Genomic DNA, 24380 nt, shown 5'->3' with positions numbered 1-24380 from the left:
ACATGATATTGTTGCAACTTTATTATTGAATTTATTATTTTTTTTTTACGCCTCAAAATTTTTAAATTTAAGCAGTCATCCAAGAATAAATATTTTGGTAGATATGAAAATGAAAGAACAATCGAATGAAAACCAAATGTTTGTAATCTGCAATGTTAACGCCGGATTTGTTCTTTTCCAAGGAAAACTTCAATGAGTCCTTATTTTTCCTAATCAAATTTAGAAAAGATTTACAAAAGTTTTGAAATGAAAAAGGAAAATTTTAATAGTAAACCCTTGATTGAACTTTATATTTCCCACACACTTATAGTTTAATAAGTCACAAGACTAGTTTACAATATATGAGTAAGTGTGAAAAAATGTGAAAATGAAAGGAGTGGTCAATGCTCAGCCATAAAAATAATAATTTTTGATTGATAACGCTCGCACGTTCTTTCAGATCTTTTTATAAACCAACTTTATTTTTCTAAAATCGAACCGGATAAATTTTTCTTACCTTATAATTCCAGAAAAAGATTTCTTTGTTCAAAAAAAAAACCTCACATTTACGTGGTTTTATTCATTTTAGAATAATTTTGAAACATGTTTTTTTTTACTAAGCTTAATTTGTGAATATTTGTTTCAAAAAAATTTTATCTGATAATCTTTATTTTTCATTTATTATTTTTTTTTTTCTTTAGCTAAACTAAGATTGTATTATGTATTATACATACATATAAAAAATAAACTTTTTGATGTATATCAAATGAGTATAATGTTTATGTGCTTTATAACCATCAATTTATACAATTTATATAATTTATATGCACGTTCCATATATCGGCCATATTTTAAATTGTGGATCAATTTCCCGCCAATAAAAGAAAATGTTTTACAAAATTACACATTCGGATATTACATGACATGTACTTAACTTATATATTTTTACTTTATTATATATATTAAATGAAAATCTTAACCATTTTAATTAGTGGCTGGAATCTTTTTTTTCTTTATTTGATTTTATCCGATATACTTAAATTTAAATTATATTATGTGGTAAAACATACTTTCTCGTTACTTTTCGTAACCACATTTATTATAAAAAGAGTACACCCTTTCTCCGACTTTTTTTTCTTTGAACCAAAAAAAAAAAAAATATAAATAACAAAATAACAAATAACAAATAATAAAAATAAGAGTTAAATCCTCATTTTCTTTCTTTCTTTTTTTTTCTTTTTTCTATTGTTTTTGTTTTAAGATAAAAAAAAAGTATGGCAACTTACGAAACTAATGTTAATAATAATAATGTTTATGAAGAAGATGTTGATAACTCTTCTGAAACATCAAAGGATAATTATTCCTCTTCGGCTTCTTCTTTTGTTGATGAGTCAAAAAAAATCAATTTTGAGGATAACAAAGAAGTTAGAAACCTTTCTTCTTCTAAGCGCAAGAAACGTAATAGTTTTATAAGTATGTTCAATCCTAAAAAGGATGATAAAGAAAAAGAAGAAAAAGAAAAACATTCTGAAGGTTTGGTTCGTTCTCTATCGGGAATCTTTAATAAAGATAAGGACAATAATAAACGTAATAATACAGTTGAAAAGCAGGTCCGTCCTACTTCTCGTACTTCATCTAATAGTGATGCATCAAAACATGGACATGGTTACATTTTCTTTTCTGATGATGATGAAAAACCTGAAAATGATACTACCTCAAAGAAGGGAACAAAATCTAGACAAAATAGTAACGCCGAAAATTTAGAGAAAGACAAATCATCTAAAAAAGTAAAACGTATCAGTGTTAACCTTGGTAAATTTTTTGAAAATAAATCATCTCCAAAACCACAAGATATATTTGAAAATAGTTTTCTTGAACCTGGTGAAACTATGATTAAAAGTCCAAAAAAGGTTCATGGTAATAAAAATAGTAATAATGATATTAATAAAAATAGTAATAATAATAATAATAATAACAATAATGACAATAACAATGTTGAATCCCCTCAAATCGGTAACGGAACTGATAATGTTAATAATCATTTCTCACCTATTAAAAGTACTGATGATAGCCCCGTTGATGATGTTCAATCGACCATTTCATCCACTCAACAAAGTTCCTTTGATGATCAAGAAATTTCTTCCAATAATAATGTTAATAATAAACATGAATCTGAATATAATTCCGGTTCTCCTACTACTCCTATAACCCCTCGACTTATTGTCACACCTATTGAACCCCAATCTGCACCATTCGAGTTTATCACTCATAATTCCAATAAGCTCGAATTTGAAGATGAAAAAGAAGATCAGGTTGATCAGAATAATGCTTTTAATTCTATCATTGGATCGAAACCTTATGAAGGAAAGTCTGTACCTCTTACTATTTCAACTAAAAATATCAAGCCGAACTCAATCACAAATACCATTGAACAACAAAGTGATAGTAACAACACCAAAACGGTAAGCATTATAATAATTACGTTTTTTTGAATGGAGTGCATACAGTATCCATTATTTACATATGATATTTTATAGTTGCAGGAACTTGAAGAAATTAATAAATCCTTGAATAATGTTAAAGAGCAACTTGAAGCTAAAGTTGCCGAAAAAGATGTTCAAATTACTAAATTTAATTCAATGGAACATATTATGCAACAACAAATTGACCTTTCTAAACGTATGACAGAAACGATGCAACGTTTAGAATCGAAAGTTAATGTACAAAAAGACGAAGTTGATGGTACAAGCGTTAGTAAAATGTTTGAAGAAACTATTAAACGTTTAGAAACAAAGATTGATAGACAAAATGATGAAATAATTAATCTAAAATCTATTGTGGGACAGTTGTGCGTAAGATTTATATTTCAAGTTTCATGAATTTTTTCTTTCATTCTTTTCTTTCTTTAATTAACTCTTTTTTTTTATTTCTGCAGGAGTGGGGGAAGTCAACAATTATTATTAACAAATGGAGATGGTTCTCGATTGAGAATAACTCAGGGCGAGAATCAGAATCTAATTATAGCACAACAGGGGGCATTGATTCAAGCCAGTCAATCACAATCACCACAGATTTATTCGAAGGGCACCCTTGTAAGTACATTGGTGGTTAATCCATTATATAACACCATTACCGTATCTGCTAGTATTGCCACGTCGGTCTTGTATGCAGTTTATGTAAGACCTGTTGTCGGCCTCGTTAGCGTTTTGAGAGATGGAATCTCTACTAATTACGAGACCACGGATTGATCTCCATCACGTGCTGCTTCCGACATAAAAAAAAACTATCTCTGATAGAGTTGCCGGAACAAATTAATATATAAAAAGATTAAAAGTTCGAAAGAAATTATAAAGCGAATTAAGTGAATGTTAGAACTAAAAAAAAAAATTCCTGCAAAAAATACATAAAAGGAGCTGGAAAAAAAAAAAAAAATATTTTTTAAAAAGGGAATTCCTTTGATTTGTACATTGTTTTGTAAAATAGTTTTTTTAGGTGATTTTATTATTCATTAAGACATGAAAGAACATTTTTTTTTGTAAAACTCTTAAAACTCCGAAATTTTCCTTTGTAATTTTAATAAAGCTAATATTATATAAAAAAAAAAAAAGTAAAATAAAAAAAATTCGTTATCTGGATTATCAATTGTAAAAAAAAAAAATGAAGCTTTATTTGTCGATAACCTGCTTTTGTAATGTAACAGTTTCACAAATTTCACTTGTCATTTTATGTGCGCTAAGATAATTAGCATAAAAAAAAAAAAGTGTTTCATGATCATTATTTATCAAAGTAAATCAAAATTTTAAAGAATTTAGCTAAATGATTATATTATATTTTTTTTTTAATGGAAAGAAAACAATGAATAGTATTTGAATAATACTTAATTTGATTTTTCCCGTATTTTAATAATAATAAAAAATTCATTATTTTATATAAAGAATTAACTTTTTTGAAACAATGTTCCTAAAATCGAAATTTCATTTCTCTTTTTAGAATAAATATTACATAAATTGGTTGTGCAAATGGTTTTGATCGATGAAATTTTGTCTTATTATGGATTTAAAATTTGAGTGTGACACGTAAATCTCTTCTAAATCACTTTTTTTCATATAAAAATACCGAAAAAAAAAAATTCAAAATTTCTTGACAGATAAAATATATGATTTTTTCTTTTTCCTTTAAAAATGACTTCAGGTTACGAAGTTATTGATAATTTTATTATTAAAATACAAGAAAATTTATCAAATTCACAAAATTTTGAATGGATACCTTACGAACAATTTGAAAATATAAAATCTCTTGCAAGTGGGGGAATTTCAAATATTCGTATCGCAAAATGGATTAATGGTCCAATTATTGGTGATAAACAAAAACAAAAAAGAGTTGGTCCTTTAATGGTTGTGCTTAAAATAATTGATTGGGAAAAGGAATTATCTTCGATTTTAAATCAGGTATGTGATTTTAGATATTCATTAATGGCGCAGTAACTAAATTATTATTAATTATTATTATCTGTTATTTATTTATTATTATTAACAGGTCCAATATCATTATATTTGCTATAATAAATCTCCTGATAAATTCTTGCCAATTTATGGAATTACCAAAGATCACTTGAATAATTATATTTCCATAATTAAATATGCGGAAGAAGGGGATTTACATGATTATCTTGACAGCAATTTTTCATCTCTCAATTGGAACAAAAAACTATTGATTCTTTCCTCATTTCTCCGTGATCTAAAAACAATTCATGAACAAGGTTTTATGCACAAAGACATACACAGTAAAAACATTCTCCTTTCCAGAAATAATGAAGGGAAATTATTAATCGCTTATCTTCCAACATCCGGTCTAACAAGACCTGTGGCTCCTATTGGAAATAAAAATGAAAAAGAAGGAATTTATGGTATTCTACCTTACTTAGCACCTGAGGTTTTAAAAGGTAAAGAATACATTCAAGCTTCGGATATTTATAGTGTTGGTATTGTAATGTGTGAATTAAGTACAGGTGAATTTCCATTTAAAGACAAACAACATGATATGATTTTAACTGTTAATATTTGTCAAGGAGAAAGACCAAGATTGAGTGATAATGCTCCTAGTATATATAATGAAGTGATTAAAATGTGTTGGGCTCAAGATCCTTCTGTTAGACCTAGTATAAATAAACTTGAAAGTATCGTATTAGAATGGTGTGATAGGTTAGCTGAATTATTTGGCGAATCGGATAAGGAATAGGAATATTAATTACGATAGCTTCTAATTGTTAATAAAGTAAAGTAAAATAAAATGAAACGAAACAAGGATATACGCCTATTGTTCACGGTAGTAATTTCTGGGAAGCCACTTGATAAACATTGTCAGGTTTTAACGAATGCTCGAATTTCACACTTACAATACTAACTAGTTCTTGATGCAATTCAAAATTTCTAAATGTTTAATGTCATCCTTCCAGATAAAATTACCTTCTTTATTATAATCTAAAATAATTTAATAATTTTTGATTCCGTTTACGTGAATCATTCCCAATAGTATATGGTTTAAATGTTAAAAGAAATTTACCGAAAAATGTCTAGTTTCAAATTTAAAGTAAATTACCCATTAAATCATTCAAGAATTTGGGATATAAAAATTATTGAAGGTTGTTCTGAAACGGATAAACTGAAACAGTTATTATGATTTATAATAACATGATTTTAACCTATTTTTTTTTTTTTTTTTTGTGTTCTACGTTTCTACTCATGCCTGGACATTATTCTTGATTTCTTAAAAGAAAATGAAAAGTTATTATTATTTTGATTTATCATGTAGTGTAAAAGGATTCCTAGCCAATAATTCTCATTACAAAATAACCACATTCCTATTCTTTAATCTAATTGTGAGAAATAATTTGTTATTTCCTAAAATTTTGTTACTTTTTCTTAATTTGGATCCCTTTCTATTTTAATATCTACTGTAGTGAGTGATCCTTCTGTAAAAATAGGTATTATGAGTAAACCATATTTTCATGTTCCATATGTTAATATTGCCTTATTCCCAAACTCCGAAAATAAGATTCTCTATTCTTATGATCATCTAACGGTATACCGTTTCTTTTCCAATAATAATTTTTTTTGACCATCACAATATTCTAAATGAATTTGAGGACTACGATCTTTATCATAATCGTGGTAAACTTGAGTCTTTTTCTCGTTTTTAAATTTTCTGTGTTTAGAGTCCTCTTCGGGTGATGATGAACGTTCAATAACCATTTCATCATCATAATGTTCATAATCTTCGCTATAATCATTATTTATATTAGTTTCACTTATTTGTAATCTCAAATTTCTTTCATCATTATCATAATCCCCCCTTATTGATGATTGTGATAGTCCTAACGAATAACATTCATCACTTGGGTCACATTCGCTTCTTTTATCATGATATCGATGTCCACTAAACGAAAGACGTTCGCGAATATCAACTTTAATTGGAGAATATCTTCGATGATGATTTCCGGAAAAACTTCTCCTTTGATGGACTGACCTTCGTTCATAATATACATGAGGTGAACGAAAATGCGAAAGTGAAGGAAATTCTTCTGGTGGAATCGGATCGTTAAATTGAACTAGAAGTCCCGATTGTAACGATATAGATCGGTTATTTGGTCCATTATCATTTTCTATATTCTCTTCTAACATAAGTGAGTCATCTTCAGCTATACTATCCACCCCAGAAAACATATTATTGAATGCCTAATAAAGTTAAATGGTTAAAGTCCATTTTTTCATGTAAATTGTTTAATAAATAAATCATATTAAGACTGACCTCTGTATAACATCCACGATCCTTAGCATCTTCAATTACTGCTTTCCAGACATCGTTTTGCACAAGAATTTTCGCTGAACCAAAAATCCATAAAGAACTTTTTGCACGAGTAAGAGCGACATTCAAACTTTTTGAATCTCTCAAAAATTCAGAAATTTTCTCTATAAAAGTTAAATTGAATTTAAATATTAATATATCTGTATTATTTATTAGGTATAAAATTATGATACTTACCTTCGATAGCGCAAAAACATGATAATATTATGATATCTTTCTCTTGACCTTGAAATGCATCCTTAATTTATAACAAATAATACAATTAATAAAAATAAAATAATATAAAAAGAAATAATATTGCAAATAGAAAATAAGTTTTACCAGTGTATCGATTTCGAATTCAATAAATGTATCATTCGTAAGTTCTTTTATAAAATCAACTTTTTGACCTTTATCCGGAATGATAATACCAATTCGACCTTCAAACTTTTTCATTTTGAATGAATTAAATTAATTAAATCAAACAAGTAAAATTGATCTCAATTAAAAATTTTGCTTACATTTACTTGAGAAAAATCCTTAATTAATCTCTTACATGCTTGAGAAATAATTTTTGCTTCGGAGTTATTTTTTTCATTCCTTATTCTCTCGACATTAAAAAATCTGTAAGGCGAAAAGAATTGATTTCGATACCATGGTCGATTTCGCTTTTGTAATAAATAATCGGCATTTTTAATAAGTGAATCGTAGAAAAATTGATTGGGAAATTTGCTTATTTCTTTATGCATTCTATATTGAATTTTTAGTGTATTAATTGATGATGGACAATTTTTTTGTATGCGAGTAAATAAACTTTGATCATAAGAAAATTGCTTTGCTATTTTTGATAAGACTGTTGGTGACGACTGATTTGGATCTCCAATTAATACAACACGCTTTGGATTATATTTTAAAGGTATTAGCGAACTTAGCTCGGTTGCCTGAGTCACATTATCAATTATGAGCGTGCTGAAATTAATATTTAAAGTTGACAATATTTCATGACCACTTTCAATCAATGTGGAGCATATTATATGTGCTCCTTCCAATACTTTTCTTTTATAATAAGAAAAATCTTTTACGTAACCTCCTCTTACTTCCAACATCATTTTTTCGGCTAAAAAATCTAAGGACACATCTCTCATATCATTTGTGATAGAACCTAAAAGTCCCAAATATACAATATTAACTCTAACAAGATTTCCTGCTGAATCAAATATTCCAGCCTTTAATTTCTTAACCAGTATACTAACAATTATATTACTAGGCGCACAAATGAGACACGTTCCTTGAACATCTGAATGTTCTCTTAAAGCGGAAATTAAACCAACGACCATTTCCGATTTTCCGGTTCCTGGTGGACCTTTAACTAATGAAAAACCACAATCGTTGTCTAGAATTTTCCCAATAATTTCTGCCTGTAAATAATTAACATGAAAATTCTTTTTGTAATGTTCGAGTCTTTGAGTAGACGATGATGATGTTGTAATAGGAATTTTTGGGTTAATAATTTGATTCTTTAGTGAAAATTTCGACATGGAAATTAAAGCTGCATATTCTCGTGTTACTGACGTTAAACTTCGAGATAAAAAAGAAGGAATAAAAAATCTTTTTTAGAAAAATGGTTTAGAAAAAGAAAAAAAATGAATTTATTATCACTAACCTCATAATTCGATATGCCTTCCATTTACTGTCTCGAAATAAAAAACGTCGAACATCATGAGAAAAATCATTCAAGTAAAGTAATAATTTATTATTTTTAACTATAACCAAATTTTGAATATTATATTGTAAAGATTCTTGCTCTGAAGCTTCGTACTGAATATGAAACAGATCACTTTCCAGAAAGTGACCCCTATTGTGCTGTTCACAATTGAACGAAACCTCAATAAAATCATCGATCATACAAACGTTTTCTATAAAAATGTCCATCTGATCTTCATTATTCGCTTTTTCTTTTGAATTTACCAAATTCTGCCAACATTCCAAAATAAGAAACGGCTCAAAAATTTGCACATAATGTTCGACTGATAAAAATGTATTTGGAATCGATTTATAATTACTTAAGCAAGACTTTGGCGGTAATTCGCTACTTGCGGTATAATTTAAAGATAATATCTTCTTGTAGAAAAGGCTCACATTTGGCATCAAACGCGCTTCATCATCTTTCTGTTTTTGAAAACGTACCATCCATTGATTTTTTTCTTTATTTGAGGGAGCTTCAATTACGCGTACTTGTCTTTTTAAATATTTCGCGGACCTTTTCTTCTGATCTTCCTTGAGTTTATTAAGTAATTCTGATTTCATTTCGGACATTCCCAAACTCTGCATATTCCTTTTAATATCCTCATGTGAAAAATTTCTCATAATATTATCAAAGATTGTTTTAAACTTTGAGCTTTTTGAAGAGTAATCAAGGTAAAATTGATAATATATGTAATTATTATTTATTGATAAAGTTTGAATAATTATCTCCAAAATCGTATCGTAACAAAGGATTCTATACCCATTATCACAATCCGATTTTTGAGATTCTTTCACGAGAATATCCAACACCTTTTCTAATATATTTATAAAATTGTTAGAAGAAAAAGCTGAAATCATGTAAGACTTAATCCAAGTTAACAAAAACATTTTTTTTGAATGAACCCTCGTGAGATACTGGAAACTAGATGATTCGAATATGTCAAGAATTTTAACCTTCCACTGTTCACAGTTTGTCCAGAAATCTTCTTTTAATTTCTCTAAAAGCATATTTAGAGCTTTTAATAATTCGGCCAATAAGGATTCTTGATTACGATTACATTTTTTCCAATAAGTATATATAATTGGCTTGATAGAATATTGACTACATAAAATTTTATTTTCTAAACGGGAAAGGATTCTTCTAAATCCCTTCCAGAATTCTACAATATCTTTAGTAAAAGGATATTTAAAGTCTTGCTTTTCATCAAATCTCACAAGTTTCTTTAAAATATTGTCTATGATAATATCAAACTCAAATTCCTCGAATTCTTTAGCTCCTATCTCATGATTAATGGTTTGAAATGATATCCAAGCCCATTTTCTAACCTCTTGATTCTCATGTAAAGCACATAATAATAATCCGGGCATGCATCTACTCGTCAATTTAACAAACTTTCCTTGTTGTTTTAAAGTTGACAAAACAATGATAAGGAGCTCATTAATTTTGTTATTCTGCAGGCATTTGAAGTTCAAAAGTAACTCAAAAAACACGGGCAAATTTATTTCGTTAGAATCATCAGTCTTAATTTTTTCTTCGATATTGTTTAATGCCGCTATGATTCGATTTATTTGCCATTTTCCAAGATTTTCAAAGAATGTATCTATATTGTTATTTTCAAAATCCGTTATGTATATTGATTTATGACTAAAAGAAAAAGAAATTATGAATGTTAATTTAAATCAGTCAAAAATAAAAATAAATGAACAAATGTATTTAATATATACTTTTATGTATATTTACTTATTTATATTTATTTACCGTTGATACAATTTTTTAGCATTAATATGAAAAGCTTCGACACAATCAAAACATATCAAAAGATGATTTTTCAAAATATTTCGAAATACGATGAAATTCTCTTCTTCAACGACTAAAGCAGGAAATAATTCAACTACGATTTTAATATATTTCGGACAACATAGAAAGTGTTGATGCTTATTTTCTTTATTTATTTCCAGAAAATAATTTACGCCTTCTTGCGTAAATTTTACAGCGAGTTGTCTATTGTATGGATTTTCTAGTTTTTCTTTTAAGAGAACAAGAATATATTGCTCATTGTCAATCATGACTAGAATAAAATCTATATCGAAATTTTTTCCTTTTGCGAAAAAGAAATTTTTTTTTTAACCCATTTTATTGTTAAAGGACGTGCAATTATTACGCGATTTCTGTCCTTTTATAGGAACAACCATCGTTTTTGTAATAATCTACTGCATATTAAATAGATTATCGAGAAAATTGGAAAATATAATAACTTAATTTTAATAATAATAGTATAAATAGTTTTTTTAATCATAAGTACATATATTCATTCCCAGAAATTACTATCTAAGTTAACGGAATTTTTAACTTTTGTTATACAAATTAATTAAAAAATTGATACAATATTCCAAAGTCATCCCTATGTGAGTGCAACCAGACATGTTTATGACCTTGATTTCGTTGTTTTTTAAGTATATCCTGAACTTCAAGAACATATTCTTTTTGATGAAGTGGCGCAATATCCAGTACTTTTGGGAACAAATTAAAATAAAAATTACAAAAAATTTATAAATAATTAATGTAGAACAAAAAAAGACTTACTTTTATTCTTGAGTGACTCATCCTCTAATACATTACAATCAGACATTTTCCTCAGTAATTCTTTACTTAAATCTACAGCTAAAACAGGTACACTATTATCTTTAATCTGTTCCACGATGCCCGATATATTATCGTGTGCTAAAAAATTTAAGAGAATAAAATTTAAAATGCGCTATAGTAATATAAAAATTTGATCTTATATTACCTTTATCCATAAGCAACTTTTTCTGTTTATGTTTCATTTTTTTGTTATTCTTTTGTGTCGGAGGAACAACAACACTTATTGATAGACGACTTGAAGATTCCGGTGACGTTGAAAGACTTGTACTTGTATAATCGTGCGCTGATACTAAAAAAAAAATAAAATAAAATTATAATGGATTAGGAAAGAACAAATAAAAAAAATTTTTTTTTTAAAAAAAAATAAATAAAATAAATTAATTGAAAAACTAACAATAATCGGTCTGTGCAATTAAATCTGCTCTCATCGTCTCGGAACTCAATTTCATACATATTTCACTCCGAAGGACTAATAATTAAAAAAAAATCTAGATAAGCATAAAAAAAAGTATAAGATTAAACAATTCCAAAGGAACCTCATAAATCACCTTCTTCTTCGGTTTTTTTAATTAAATTTTTTATCTTTACAGTCATTAAAGCATCTCTTGAAGCGCTTGTTGTATCTTGAATTTTATATTTCATTATAACTATCCAATTAATTCCTTGATTTTTACATTTAGTTGTCAAAATTTCAGGTGTAAGATCTGTTTGCTCTTCATACATAAAATCTGCTTTGATATTATGAGCCCATAACTCTCTTACAAGGTCTAATCTTTCTTGTAATAATACTTTTCCAAAACTTGCTACATACACATCACACTAGAGAGACACAAAACATATTAATAATAAAAGAATTAAAAAAATAAGCTAACATATCTTTTCTTTCACACACCCTTCTAGGGGCCCAAAAGCCTAGGTTCTTTTCCTCCTCAACTTTCTTTGAATGTAATATTGCTTTTTGATAATTTTCCAACGCAAAAACAATTTTTTGCATAGCAATACTAACGCCAATTCCGTAAATTTGTTTGGCCCTTCCTTTCCCGCTTACAATGGTAGGATTTCGAAATTGTTGTATTAACCAATCATATCTTCCTCCTCCTGCTAAAACATCTTTACGGTTATTATCATTTACAACTTGAAATATTATTCCATTTTTATAATAATGCCAATTATACCTAAAGAAGATAAAGACAAATATGTAAAAAACTAAAATTATTTGTAGAAAAAAATTATCATAAAGAACACTAACACTAATAATGGAACAAAAATTATTTCATGATTAACACCAAGAGATTTTGTGTAATCCAATAGCAGTTTAAAACCTTTAAAAACTTCTCTCATTTGCAATTTCATGGAAGGTGATGGTATTAATTTCTCAAGAGAACTTGTTACAAATTCCAAATCACCTAAAAAAAATAAAGGAGTATATATTATGTAGAAATATAAATTATCTTTAGAAATCTTATGAAAATACCTTTAATATCAAATAATGCCAACTCATCCAGCATCATTTTGGATAATTTATATTTATTCATTAATTGAGCCTTAATCTGTGAAAAGGTGTATTTCTTATCTAATTGTCCAAGAAGACCACAAACTCCTCTACTTAAATCCTCGGGAATTCTACAACAATCAAATATTATTTGCAATATATTTGCATGATTCACGTAAAATACATAATTTATTGATTTAATTGGAGGGAATTCCAGAAGAATTTCATCTACGATCTTTATTATCTCTGCTTCGGCAACCATGGGTGCAGGATAACTATGAACTATATCAAAGTCAACTTCGTCGATTATACGTGGTTGGCATCCAACAATATTCTCTCTAAATATATATTACGCTTTAGTTTGAGTTTAGTCTTTTAAAACAAGACATGATTAATTACCTGTAAACACGATCAAATGTGTATCTCTTTAAGTCTGTTATGTTTCTAGAAACGTATCTCGCAAATGGAACAGTTAAATCATAAGGTAACTAAAAGTGAAATTAATTAGCAGTTTTAAATATAAATTTCAATAATACTTGTTCTTTTTCTTTCTAAAAAAAAATATGTATATTACCTGTACAAGACCACCATCAGCATCAATCAAATAAACAGCTTTCTTATCTTCCTCGTAAAGATTGTATTTTGGCATTAACAACGGTGTATTCAACTCTATAGCACCGTGATGTCGAAATGTTTTTATCATATGATCTCGAACTCTAATATATGTTAATAATGTACTTAGTTGATCAAAGTTATTTCCCTATTAAAGAAAGACGGATGTTAAATATCTAATAAAAAATATTGAAGTGGGAGTTTCATTTTACCTACCGAATTTATATCGTATGTATAATCTTTCGATATATCGGACGATTGAGTAAATAAATTTGACATCAACTTCCGATAGTACGGTGTATTTGGTTTCGCTAATTTGTTAAAATATATTAAATATGTTTGGTGTACACATTATCAAATTTTTTTCCCTAAAAAAAAAAAATTATTATAATTAAAATAATACAAACCTAATTCTCTAAGAAAATTTTGCAAATGTTCGTCCTCAATATTTGCTGGCAATAATTCACTCTTCAGTATTTCTAAAGCTGTAGGACGATTTTTAGCATTATGTTGTAAACATAATCTAATCAACCCCATTTTATTTTTATTTTTGGTGGTTATAAATTCAGTCGGAAAGTCTATCTCAGGTTTTCGTAAATTCATTATTGTCTTTGATAAATAATAGATTTTTTATTTAACATTGATTAATATCGTACTGATGATTAATATAATTAAATTACCGTACAATTTTATGTTCTTACCACGCGACGTTCCATTTCCGTAGAAAATTTATAACATATCTCGAAAAATATTATCCCTAAATAAAAATGAAACTCAGTAACAACAAAATAAAATATCTAGATGGGTTTCAGATCAGGCGCTTACCCAAGGAATATATGTCAACTAAATGAAACGGATAAAGATATCAATATGACGTACAATAAATTAACAATGTTGAAATTCTCAACCATTAAATACCTTTTTGATTATAACGCGTGCCATTGACCACGTTAGTAACGTTACTAGCAACTTCTGGGGCGACATATAAAGTTGTACCGATGCCTAATTATTAAAATGGCAATATTAGAAAAAACAAAATAAGATAAACAGTAATAGAAATTAAATAATAAATATTTACATGCCTCCAGTCATAGAATCCTCGTTGCCCATTTGAATACTTCTAAACGAACCAGGGTCAAATATAGCATTGTTTGTTGTTGCTAATCCAAAGTCTCCAATCTTATTCACATTTTTTTTAAAAGATGAATAAGACATTATGATCATAAATAAACAAATTTAGACTAAAACATACTTTGACATCACCATTAGCATCCAAGAAAATATTACTAGGTTTCAAATCACGATGAATCTATTTGTTAATAAATAGATTAATAATCGGTGTCAAGGAAAAGAAATTTAAAAACGCTATATAATCAATTACCGTTCCCTGATAATAAAACAAGAAAAAAATCCGAATTAATATAAAATGATATAATAAATTAATTGCATTCAAATTATTATGTACCTGTCTATGAATATGAGCTACAACAAAGGCATTTTTTAAACAAGAAATTTAGTTTAATATTTTAAACATATAAACATAAAATAAAGAACTCAAAATACCAAGTCCTTCAACGATTTGTCTAAAAATCCTAATTTTTTTTAAAAATATAAAATTTAAATAAATAAAACACTAATAAAATTAAAAAATTAATTCACAAACTTACTTCCATCCTTCTTCTTCTTCCATTCCTGTATCAATAATATCTCTAAGCGTTTTATTTTCGCAATATTCCATTTGAATATAAAGAATTCTTGTTTTCTCCCCTTTTGAATTATTCTTTTTTCCTGGTCCAGGGGTTCTATTTCTAGCACCATACCCTCCTACTTCCTTTGGAGAATCTTCGTTTTGTAATTCGAATTCATCATCACTATCAGATGACAATGATTCGCCAAAATGTATTTGTGAATATCCACGATTTGAGGAAGCCTCCAACATTAAATCAAAATCATCATCTAAATCTTGATAGTCTACATCATTAACTTTAGAAGATGGCGATTCTTCATCACCTGCTAATGTAATGTCTTCACTGAATAGTGACTCAGCATCATTCCAACTGCTATCAGAATCTGTTTAAATTATTTTTCACTTAACATTTAAAACTATAAACACAAATTTCAAAGAATAAAATTCACAAAAAAAAAAAATTTACCTTCAAACCATGTTGTATAATATCTTACAACATATTGATGATGTAACCTTGATAACGTTGTAACCTCTCTCAAAATTTTTTTCGTTTTCTCAATATCATTTGGATTAAGTAGCACTTTCTTAATTGCATAATATCTAATAATAATAAATTTTTAATACTTCACAAATACTTACCGTGCATAAACTAAATATACACATTAATTCTAGATATAACGGACAATAATCGATATAGCGAATTTTTAGAAAATTTAATTAATGTAATGGATTGATCCGTTATATCAAGAATGACTGTGTACTTTAACATACCTTCCATCTATTTTATTCCTAGCCTTGACAACTTCACCAAATCCGCCTAAAATTAAAAAATATAAACGTATGTATTTAAAATTTATAATAAATGATTTGTTAAATATTAACACGTACCTCTACCAAGGAAAGCAAGTTCTTCAAAGTCGGACTTATATCTTGAAAACGAAACATGTCGTGTTGATGTAGGCGGCGACATAGCATTATGAGATAACTTATCACCAAAACCACCGACTATTTCATTATGATTTCCATTATTAAGTGGAAATGGAATTGATAAACTCCGCTGACCTATTAAAATAAGAATTAATTAAGATACCAATTTGCTTTTTTAAATTCAAATCATACAACAAACCTTGTGACATCATATATTTTAAAGAAGGATCTATCATTGTAACAGAATTTTTACTAAAAGCTGTTCCTTCGTCAAAGAAAGAATTGTTCAGTAATTCTAATGGAGTCGGTCTTTTTCTTTGATCTCTAGATTTAAATTAAGATTCAATCTATTAATCGCAAATAATAAAATAAAAAAAACCGAATAATTTGCTTACATTTGAAGCATGCTTTTTAAAATGCTTTTTACAGGATCTGGTATTTCGAGTTCGGCTAAATAAATATAAGATCAACGTTCAATACTATGCTAATAGTATTGATAAGAAATTTTTATTATAAATTAACATACAAGACCCAAGGAGGAAATCCAATGAATCATAATATTGCGTTGTCTTTAATCCAAATAACATTTGTACAAAAATTATTCCCATGTACCAAATGTCAGTTTTCCTAAATAATTAGAAAAACGGTAAGAAATTATTATGATCAAATAAAAAATGATTATACCGATTACCTAGAATAAAAGTTTGGTTTCGATTCTTGTTCTGGAGCTAGCCTAAAGCAAATATAAATTTATAAATATATTAACTTAGATAAAATTAATAATAAATTCAATTATAAAAATTTATAATATTAACCATTTATTTACTTCTTCCGGGTATGATTTTTGAGTAAATGGATAATTCTTGTGCATATCTAAACATTTTTATAAATTAAATACATAATGGCCGTAAAAATTGGTTAGTTCGATAATACATTAATCATCCGCTCTTAATATTCGGTTTATTGAGATTGCGTTAAATAACACATATACAATACCCAGTAACTTCCTATGATAATTAATATCGGATAATTTGGCAATAAAATCTTCTGATCCAGGGACTTCTATAAACAATATATTTGAAGCCTTGATATCTAAATATATTTAAATTAAATTGTTAACTTACTGATTTCGCACTGCAGGACAATACCGTGTAAACACTAGAGGCGCTGCAATACTAGTATCCAAATGGTATTGTCCATCTTTGCCAAAGGACTACCAGCTACTCTAACATTTACTATTATCCCACTATCAATTACCTTTATGCACAAAATTATTGTTATGTATATACTCCAAAGCTGTTAATAATTGTCTCATATATTCTTTTGCTAATGATAATCTCACAACACCGCATTTTTTCAATAAATCAACGAGAGTTCCACCCATTGCATATTCCATAAGAATATATAAATTCCATCCGGTCAAACATCTTTTGAGTTCTGATTCATAAATAATAACAGTGTTCGGGTGACAGAGATTTTTCAGTCTAATAAGATCTTGTTCTATTTCCTCAAGCTATTTTTATCAATATGATAATTAGAAAAAAACAATTATAATCATAATCTGCGTAAGAAATAAAATGTTCGACTTACCTTTCTCTTGCCATCAAGTTCTAAATAATGTGGATTGGTTATTTCAATATCTTTAAGAGCTAATATATGCCTCAAAGGAGTTGATGATTCTTTAATTTGAAAATTTGTAGCTTGAACTATATATGTCGTACCAATTGGACCTAAATTAAATTAAATCAAATTTCTTATTAATAAATAAAATAAACTTCCTCTTTATCTTTTTTGTACTTACCCTTGCCAATAGATGGGCCAAGCATTACGGATTTAAATGGTACACACTATAATTATAAGATGGATTAATTAAAACATTTGAAAAAAGTTTTAATAATTTTTAAGAATAATTACTTGTGAATCGTCAGGATCCAACATTATCAGCGAATCAAAATCAATAGTTGTAAATTGCATTGAATTATGATCATTGCACTTCAATTCTCGAGTTAATAGTTTTCTCTTTTGTCTTTCGACTTCCATTTTCTCTTTTTGCCTCTGTTTTTCTTGTTCAATTTTTTGTAATAAATTCAAGTCTTCTTGCTCCTTTATTTGTTTAGCTTTATTAATTTTTTCTATTTCTTTTTCTTGTTGAATCTAAAATAAATATTTTAATAAATTTGATCCAAAAATTTTATGAATTCTAAATAGCATAAATTTCGAACCTTTGACATCTGTTCATTTCTGCTCAGCATTTGCTCATGAAAAGACGGTTGTATAACCACATTCGGAATTCCATTATTATTTGCTGTAATAAACTCTTGCACAAATCCTGCAATAGTAAAAACTACTTCCTGACCGACATTTGCTTTTACTTTTCTAGTAACTTCAACCTGAAGCTGTTTTAATTGTTCTGATGAAAGCCCTCGAACATTTTCAATTTTAATTTCTGGTGATACACGAGGATATGTTTTTGGAAATCTTGATTTATAAATATATTTATTTAATATAAAATGTATCGCAAATAAAAAAAACTATTTTTAAATTACAAATTACGTACTTCACATGTAAATCAACCTTTACATGCTTTTTTAATTCTTCTTCATGTGGCCACAAATGAAGTCTAAATTCATGACCTGTTGGGACAACCTAAAAATCATAAAAAAAAGTTTTACTAAATAAGTCATAGATCTTTAAACTTTCTCACGTAACTTACTTGCTTCCAAGCATTTTGATTTATAACAGGTTCAAAATCATCCATATAAATCGCTATAAAACTAAATTGTTTATAAATAGTATCCTTTTACAAGTAATCATTATAAATAAATATTCACTTTTTTAATTTGTCTAATATTATCGTACTTGCCTTTTAAAGCTTCAATTTCATCATCCTGTAATTGCTAATCAAAGAAATTTACGTAAATATGATGAAAATTAATAAATTGAAAGAATTTAAGGAAAAATAATAAATCATATTCTACCTTAGCCTCTTGCAAGCTCAGCTTTTTCGAACTATTCATTGTATATTTGACATAGGATGAAAGGTGATGTTTATAATAATTATCTTTTTTTTAAAAAAATTCTTAGCAAAATAATTACCAAAATTTGTAACAAATTGTAAGAAAAACAAGTAATCGCTGAATAAGAAGTTAACAAGCTTAATTTATTTCGGGAAAATAATTTTTAAATAGTCTATTCAATTTAATTATTTGAAAGTTTTTTAAGAAAAAAAAATAAATAAATAAAATAAGATAAAGAAAGAGAAAGAAGACAATAACGGAGAGAGAAGACTAATCACCAAATTATAGCGATTAAAAATATGAAATGTGTGCCAGGTTGCGCCGATGATGTGGCGCACCAGTGGCACCGAGAAAATTTTCGCGATCACGCGATCGCGATTAATTAGGTAAATAGATAAACTGTACTGTACGGTCAGTTAAACTCCCGGATAATTCGCAGTACTAATTAAAAATCCGATGAAAATTTCCTGATTTGATATCAATCACTGCGCGTATAACAAAATTAAAGGTTTATTTTTTTATTATGATTAATATGATAAAATTTTAGTTACAGCATTCTCATCAAATATATAATACATCTGTAAAGTTTAAAATCAAACTTAAAATTAATGAATTAATGATTTCGAAATCATAATTCTGGCCAAAATTTCTTAATTCCAGCCAAAATCGTAATTCCGGCCTAAATTTGAAAAATGCAGGTCAAATGTAACATTGTATTTATATAATATAATGTTTTAACCTAAAATGTTTATAAAACTCATATAACACTTTAATAAGTTTTAAAAGTCTAAATTTTCAGTAATTTTAAAAAGATCTTGTCATAAAAATCATCTATTTTAACTAATTTAATAGATAAAAAATATAATATTTTGCTATCTAGTAATTACAAAAGAATGAAACAGGATCCCACCTACTATTAAGATAGGTTATCCTATAGCCTAAGGTAAAGTTTACATATAAAACTCTTTGTAGATCCTACTATAAAGAAAAATTTTATATTATATTATATTGTTATAATTTTTTCTTTTTAGTTAATTAATCAATAAAATTTAAGCAAATTCTAAGGTAAAATTTCATATGAAAATAAAATTTCTACTGGTAACATATTTTAATAGTAAGCAGAATCCTAATAAAATATAACTTGTTGGAATCTTTTATTGAGACAATTTAAATGATAGTAAAATCACATCTTTAGTATTAATGGATAATAAATTGTGTAAAAATCTGATTTTTTGATATCTAATAATTATAAAAAAATGAAATATAGCTTATTAGAATTACCTTATTAAGATACTATTGAAATAATTCCAATAATAATAAAATTGCATTTCTAACATTAATAAATGATATAAACTTACATCTTTATAAATAATATTTTTTAATATAATTAACTTATTATTTATCAATACTAAAAATAACAATTTAATATCATTGGAATCATCTCAATAAGGTGATTCTAACAAACTATATTTCATTTTTATGAAGAGGGAACTTTTTTCACTGATCATTCAGTTCAAAAATTTTAAAATAAAAAAAATGGCAAAAAAGTTCAAAAGTATCTATGAAGATATTTATTTTTGTATTCCAACATTACCAACTACTTATTCTATCTTTTATGAATATTTTAATATGAATTTGAATGGAAGTTTGCTAAAAGTTTTCAAATTTTTTGACCAAAAAGTTATTTCTTACTGTCAGCCGTGATCTAAAAAGTATCAGAGGAGTGATATGTTACTTCAATAAATGTTTATTAAAAGTGATAATCAGACTTAGAAAAATAAAAAGAAAATGGATATTTAGTTAGTGAAATTTAGTTTGGATGATTTTATTTAAAGTGATTTCTTAGAAATTTTTTGTTGCAAAAATTTGTTTTAATGTAGCAGAAATTTTAATATGTGAAGGGAATCTAAAAGTAGTAATGGAAAATTCTGTGAGAAACTAATAGAAAAATAAAGAAATAAGATGATTTACTGTGAAACAAATTTGGCAGCAAATTTATCTGAAAGAGAAATCAGCTAAAACAGGATCCCAAACAATTATATATGATGTGGAAGAAAAAAAAATGATAAAATTTGGAAAAATTTACCCAAAAATTTTCAGATTTTGTACCCACTTTTATACATATTACATAAAAAAAATTACTTTATTTATTTTTTACTTTTTAATTAAGATAACGTAAAATACAAGACAAAATACTATTATTAGAAAGTGTTTAATAAATCTGATATACATTAGATTGTAACAAATACATATTTGCATATGATACACCCAATACCTCTACTTGATACCCCAAATAATAAAGTATTCGTTTAGATGATATGACAAAAATATTCATATTCTTCATTGTATTTTGGATAAAACAAATTATGCTGTAAATTTCTGAATACTTTAGTTAATACATATGTAATCAGATTAACTTCATTTATCAGGCATTTACTAATTGGTGATTATTGTTGGTTATATAAAAAATACCTATTACATAAGTCTGATAAAACAGTTACTTGACACAATGTGACCTTATAATTGCAGCACTGTCGTGCTTTACATGTATTAATACTCCTACTACCTCTTTCTCTGGTCAAGAAGTAAAATCGAAAGGAGGTGCAGTAAATATACACTCCCGCATTAAAAGTTTAAGACCACCTTATTTTTAATAATATTTAATAAAATTTTGTTTCTAATTATATAATTTTTTTTAAAAAAATTTTTCTTTATATTGTAATATTTTAAAAAAAAATGCAAAATTACTATATTATTATCTGTAAATTACATAATACAAGGTTTTTCTTTCTATGGTAAATTTTTAACTTTTCAACCAGAGTAGTTACAATAAAATAAATACAAAATTCTAATAGTTTGGCTAAAAATTAAGTTATATTTAAAATTTTATAAAGATTAGGTCGGTAGTTATTAAGAAATTAATTATTAAAAATTGGCAATTTATATATGAAAATCATTCATTTTAAAATTTTATAATAAATTGCCAATCTTTAATAATTGATTTCTCAATAACTACCGACCTAATCTTTATAAAATTTTAAATATAACTTAATTTTTAGCCAAACTATTAGAATTTTGTATTTATTTTATTGTAACTACTCTGGTTGAAAAGTTAAAAATTTACCATAGAAAGAAAAACCTTGTATTATGTAATTTACAGATAAAAATATAGTAATTTTGCATTTTTTTTAAAAATATTACAATATAAAGAATTTTTTTTAAAAAAAATTATATAATTAGAAACAAAATTTTATTAAATATTATTAAAAATAAGGTAATCCTAAACTTTTGATGCAGGAGTGTATGTCGAGTTTTACAAGAAGAGACTATTGGGAAGTTAGCTTAGTGTATTGTTTAGGCCAATCTTAGTGAAATAGAAGTAAAAGCAAAATGCAAGGTCTTAGTTGAATCAGCCTCAAAATTCTGCCTTATCACGCCTCTCCAGACTTTGAAAAGAATTACACAAACATAACGCTTCAGAAAAAATAATTTCTGCTACGTGTTTACGTTAGATCCTAACACAACCCATTTAGCTAATGAAAACCAAAAAGAGGGGTGTTTATGTCACAAAAATGAGGGCATTAATTATCTGGACCATTTTACGTTAGAATCAGTTAAGGAAAGATTAAATAGCTATAATGTTTCTAGTAACCTGATTTACAAGCTCTTGCTGATATAATGATAATGCTTTGTATCCGTCCTGCTGAAATTAAACTGAAAGTTTAAGAATTTGGAATGGGAGTGTAACTGGCTATGTAAAACATTGAAGTCAGATAGATATTCCTCATGCATTTAGATCAATGGAAAAAAAATGAGAAGCGAGTTAGACAGTTACTTAAATGAATATAAGATGCAATTTTAACTGGGCAGTTAAAAGATTGCAGTATACTTGGTATTAAATGTTTCCATGCATTCCTAAAAAAGTATAATTTACTCTCTCGATATTTACGAAATATAAGAACTGTATTTGCAATGGTAACTATACTTACCGTCAAAATTAATTACGGCATATAAAATTTATACCGTAATATATTAAATTGTCGTAATGCCATAATTATTTAATGCTAAATATACAAAAATTACATAAAGAAAGTAAATATTTTTTTATTATGCTGAAGATAATTTGTAATCTGTAAATCTATAATGCTGATCTTGATGATTTGTTAGATATTTAAATGGTAAAATCCATATTTCGTAATGCCGTAAATTCAATTTGGCAATTCTAACAGTATAACCGAAGATATGGAATAAATTATATGTAGATTAATGTTAATTAGTGATATTTAGTTAATATATAAGTTAATGATATTATAGTTTATATTTTAGATAGTTTAGTTTAGTTTTAATTTAATTTAGTTTAGTTTATTAATATGTAATTAGCACGTGACTTAATATATAATTCATAGTAATACAAATATTCAAGAACATTGTAGAATATTGAAGAACATTGTAGAATAATTTATAGTATCACAATAATTTAGTATTACAATAGTTTTAGTGAAACATCAAAATGTATAAAAAGGCTGAGTTTTGACTTTTGTCAACAGCTTTTGCTCAACTAAAAGAATTATTAATAAAGAGTTATTATAATGGTTTTATTATAAACAATGATTAATAATAAGTTCAGCTTTGGCTCAATAATATTAATTATTAAAAGTAATGCTCATAGTACACCTGAGAATTAATTAATGTTATATTATAAGTTCAGAGAAGCAAAGTGATGGGAAACTATCTCAGTTTGATTATTTAATATAAAGTTTATATAATAAGAGAGAAGTCATCGCAGTTTGAAAGTTAAATTTGAAGTTATAAGAAAAGTTAAATAAAATATAAAATCTAAACCAAGCATAATATTAAACTGAGATGAGATTTAATCTATCAAGAGGTGGCATATCGGTGATAACGGCGCCTATAGTAGTAACATATGGAGCTATAAATTTATCAAACGCTATGACTATTGCATCTGAAGCTTTAAGGCATTATCCTAGAAACCATACCTCTCTCACGCAAAATTATACTATAATTAATTACAGATCTCGTGGAATATCTTATGACCAAGCAAAGCTGTTCAAACTCTTTGACAAAAACTAATTATGTTTCAGAAAATCGGTTGAAGCGAGGATGAACAAGATATAGCATATATAACGCATTTATCTGTTTAGACATGTGCTGCATTTAATTTCAAGTATTTTCTGCGTACTCTACTGATCTAACTAGTTTGCAGCAACAGGGCAGATACCTTCATTTTATCACTTCGATTTTGCCAATTATTTATCGATCATTTATAATTTTATCACTAGTGCTATTATATTCTTTTTTTACTTCATTAAAAAATTTCATATATCAGAATATTACTAAAATTTACTGAAAATTTTATTTTATATCAAGTTTTAATTAAATAGATTTTTATCCAAATTAAATCATTACTGGCTA

At 26.8% G+C, this 24380-nt stretch overlaps 4 protein-coding genes across 4 annotated transcripts; 2 read left to right on the top strand and 2 right to left on the bottom strand.

Annotated features, from left to right (window-relative positions):
• Positions 1 to 1119: 1119 nt before the first annotated feature.
• Positions 1120 to 3637, top strand: OCT59_021384 (uncharacterized protein). Its single transcript, XM_025313005.2, has 3 exons — positions 1120 to 2441; positions 2517 to 2827; positions 2915 to 3637. Exons 1-3 carry the CDS (start codon positions 1254 to 1256, stop codon positions 3225 to 3227), a joined length of 1812 nt encoding a protein of 603 aa, XP_025188222.2. The 5' UTR covers positions 1120 to 1253; the 3' UTR covers positions 3228 to 3637.
• A 484-nt stretch (positions 3638 to 4121) lies between these two features.
• On the top strand, positions 4122 to 5311 carry OCT59_021383 (uncharacterized protein). Its single transcript, XM_025313006.2, has 2 exons — positions 4122 to 4427; positions 4516 to 5311. The coding sequence occupies exons 1-2, from the start codon at positions 4161 to 4163 to the stop codon at positions 5215 to 5217; spliced, it is 969 nt and encodes a 322-aa protein (XP_025188223.2). The 5' UTR covers positions 4122 to 4160; the 3' UTR covers positions 5218 to 5311.
• A 474-nt stretch (positions 5312 to 5785) lies between these two features.
• On the bottom strand, positions 5786 to 10674 carry OCT59_021382 (uncharacterized protein). The gene is made up of 7 exons (XM_025309902.2): positions 10328 to 10674; positions 8486 to 10213; positions 7344 to 8400; positions 7165 to 7269; positions 7021 to 7081; positions 6787 to 6947; positions 5786 to 6713 (listed from the first exon to the last, which is right to left on the bottom strand). Exons 1-7 carry the CDS (start codon positions 10633 to 10635, stop codon positions 6051 to 6053), a joined length of 4083 nt encoding a protein of 1360 aa, XP_025188224.1. The 5' UTR covers positions 10636 to 10674; the 3' UTR covers positions 5786 to 6050.
• Positions 10675 to 10807: 133 nt separating this feature from the next.
• Positions 10808 to 18947, bottom strand: OCT59_021381 (uncharacterized protein; the record flags this gene model as incomplete). The annotated part of the gene is made up of 39 exons (XM_066149836.1): positions 10808 to 11079; positions 11153 to 11290; positions 11358 to 11501; positions 11607 to 11681; positions 11761 to 12031; positions 12105 to 12387; positions 12462 to 12618; positions 12687 to 13042; positions 13104 to 13192; positions 13279 to 13464; positions 13533 to 13627; positions 13724 to 13925; positions 14018 to 14073; positions 14142 to 14159; positions 14235 to 14318; positions 14399 to 14495; positions 14569 to 14625; positions 14698 to 14703; positions 14782 to 14798; positions 14880 to 14908; positions 14984 to 15386; positions 15470 to 15603; positions 15775 to 15820; positions 15892 to 16065; positions 16130 to 16254; positions 16326 to 16380; positions 16457 to 16557; positions 16622 to 16663; positions 16746 to 16803; positions 16927 to 17022; positions 17188 to 17443; positions 17521 to 17660; positions 17732 to 17777; positions 17845 to 18084; positions 18153 to 18408; positions 18488 to 18576; positions 18644 to 18696; positions 18794 to 18827; positions 18909 to 18947. The coding sequence occupies 39 exons, from the start codon at positions 18945 to 18947 to the stop codon at positions 10934 to 10936; spliced, it is 4893 nt and encodes a 1630-aa protein (XP_065990702.1). The 3' UTR covers positions 10808 to 10933.
• Positions 18948 to 24380: the final 5433 nt, after the last annotated feature.

Source organism: Rhizophagus irregularis, chromosome 3 (genome assembly GCF_026210795.1).
Source record: "Rhizophagus irregularis chromosome 3, complete sequence".
Taxonomy (NCBI): Eukaryota; Fungi; Glomeromycota; class Glomeromycetes; order Glomerales; family Glomeraceae; genus Rhizophagus; species Rhizophagus irregularis.
The sequence above is the reverse complement of the archived record's forward strand: the minus strand, read 5'-3'. Positions and strand labels throughout refer to the sequence as shown.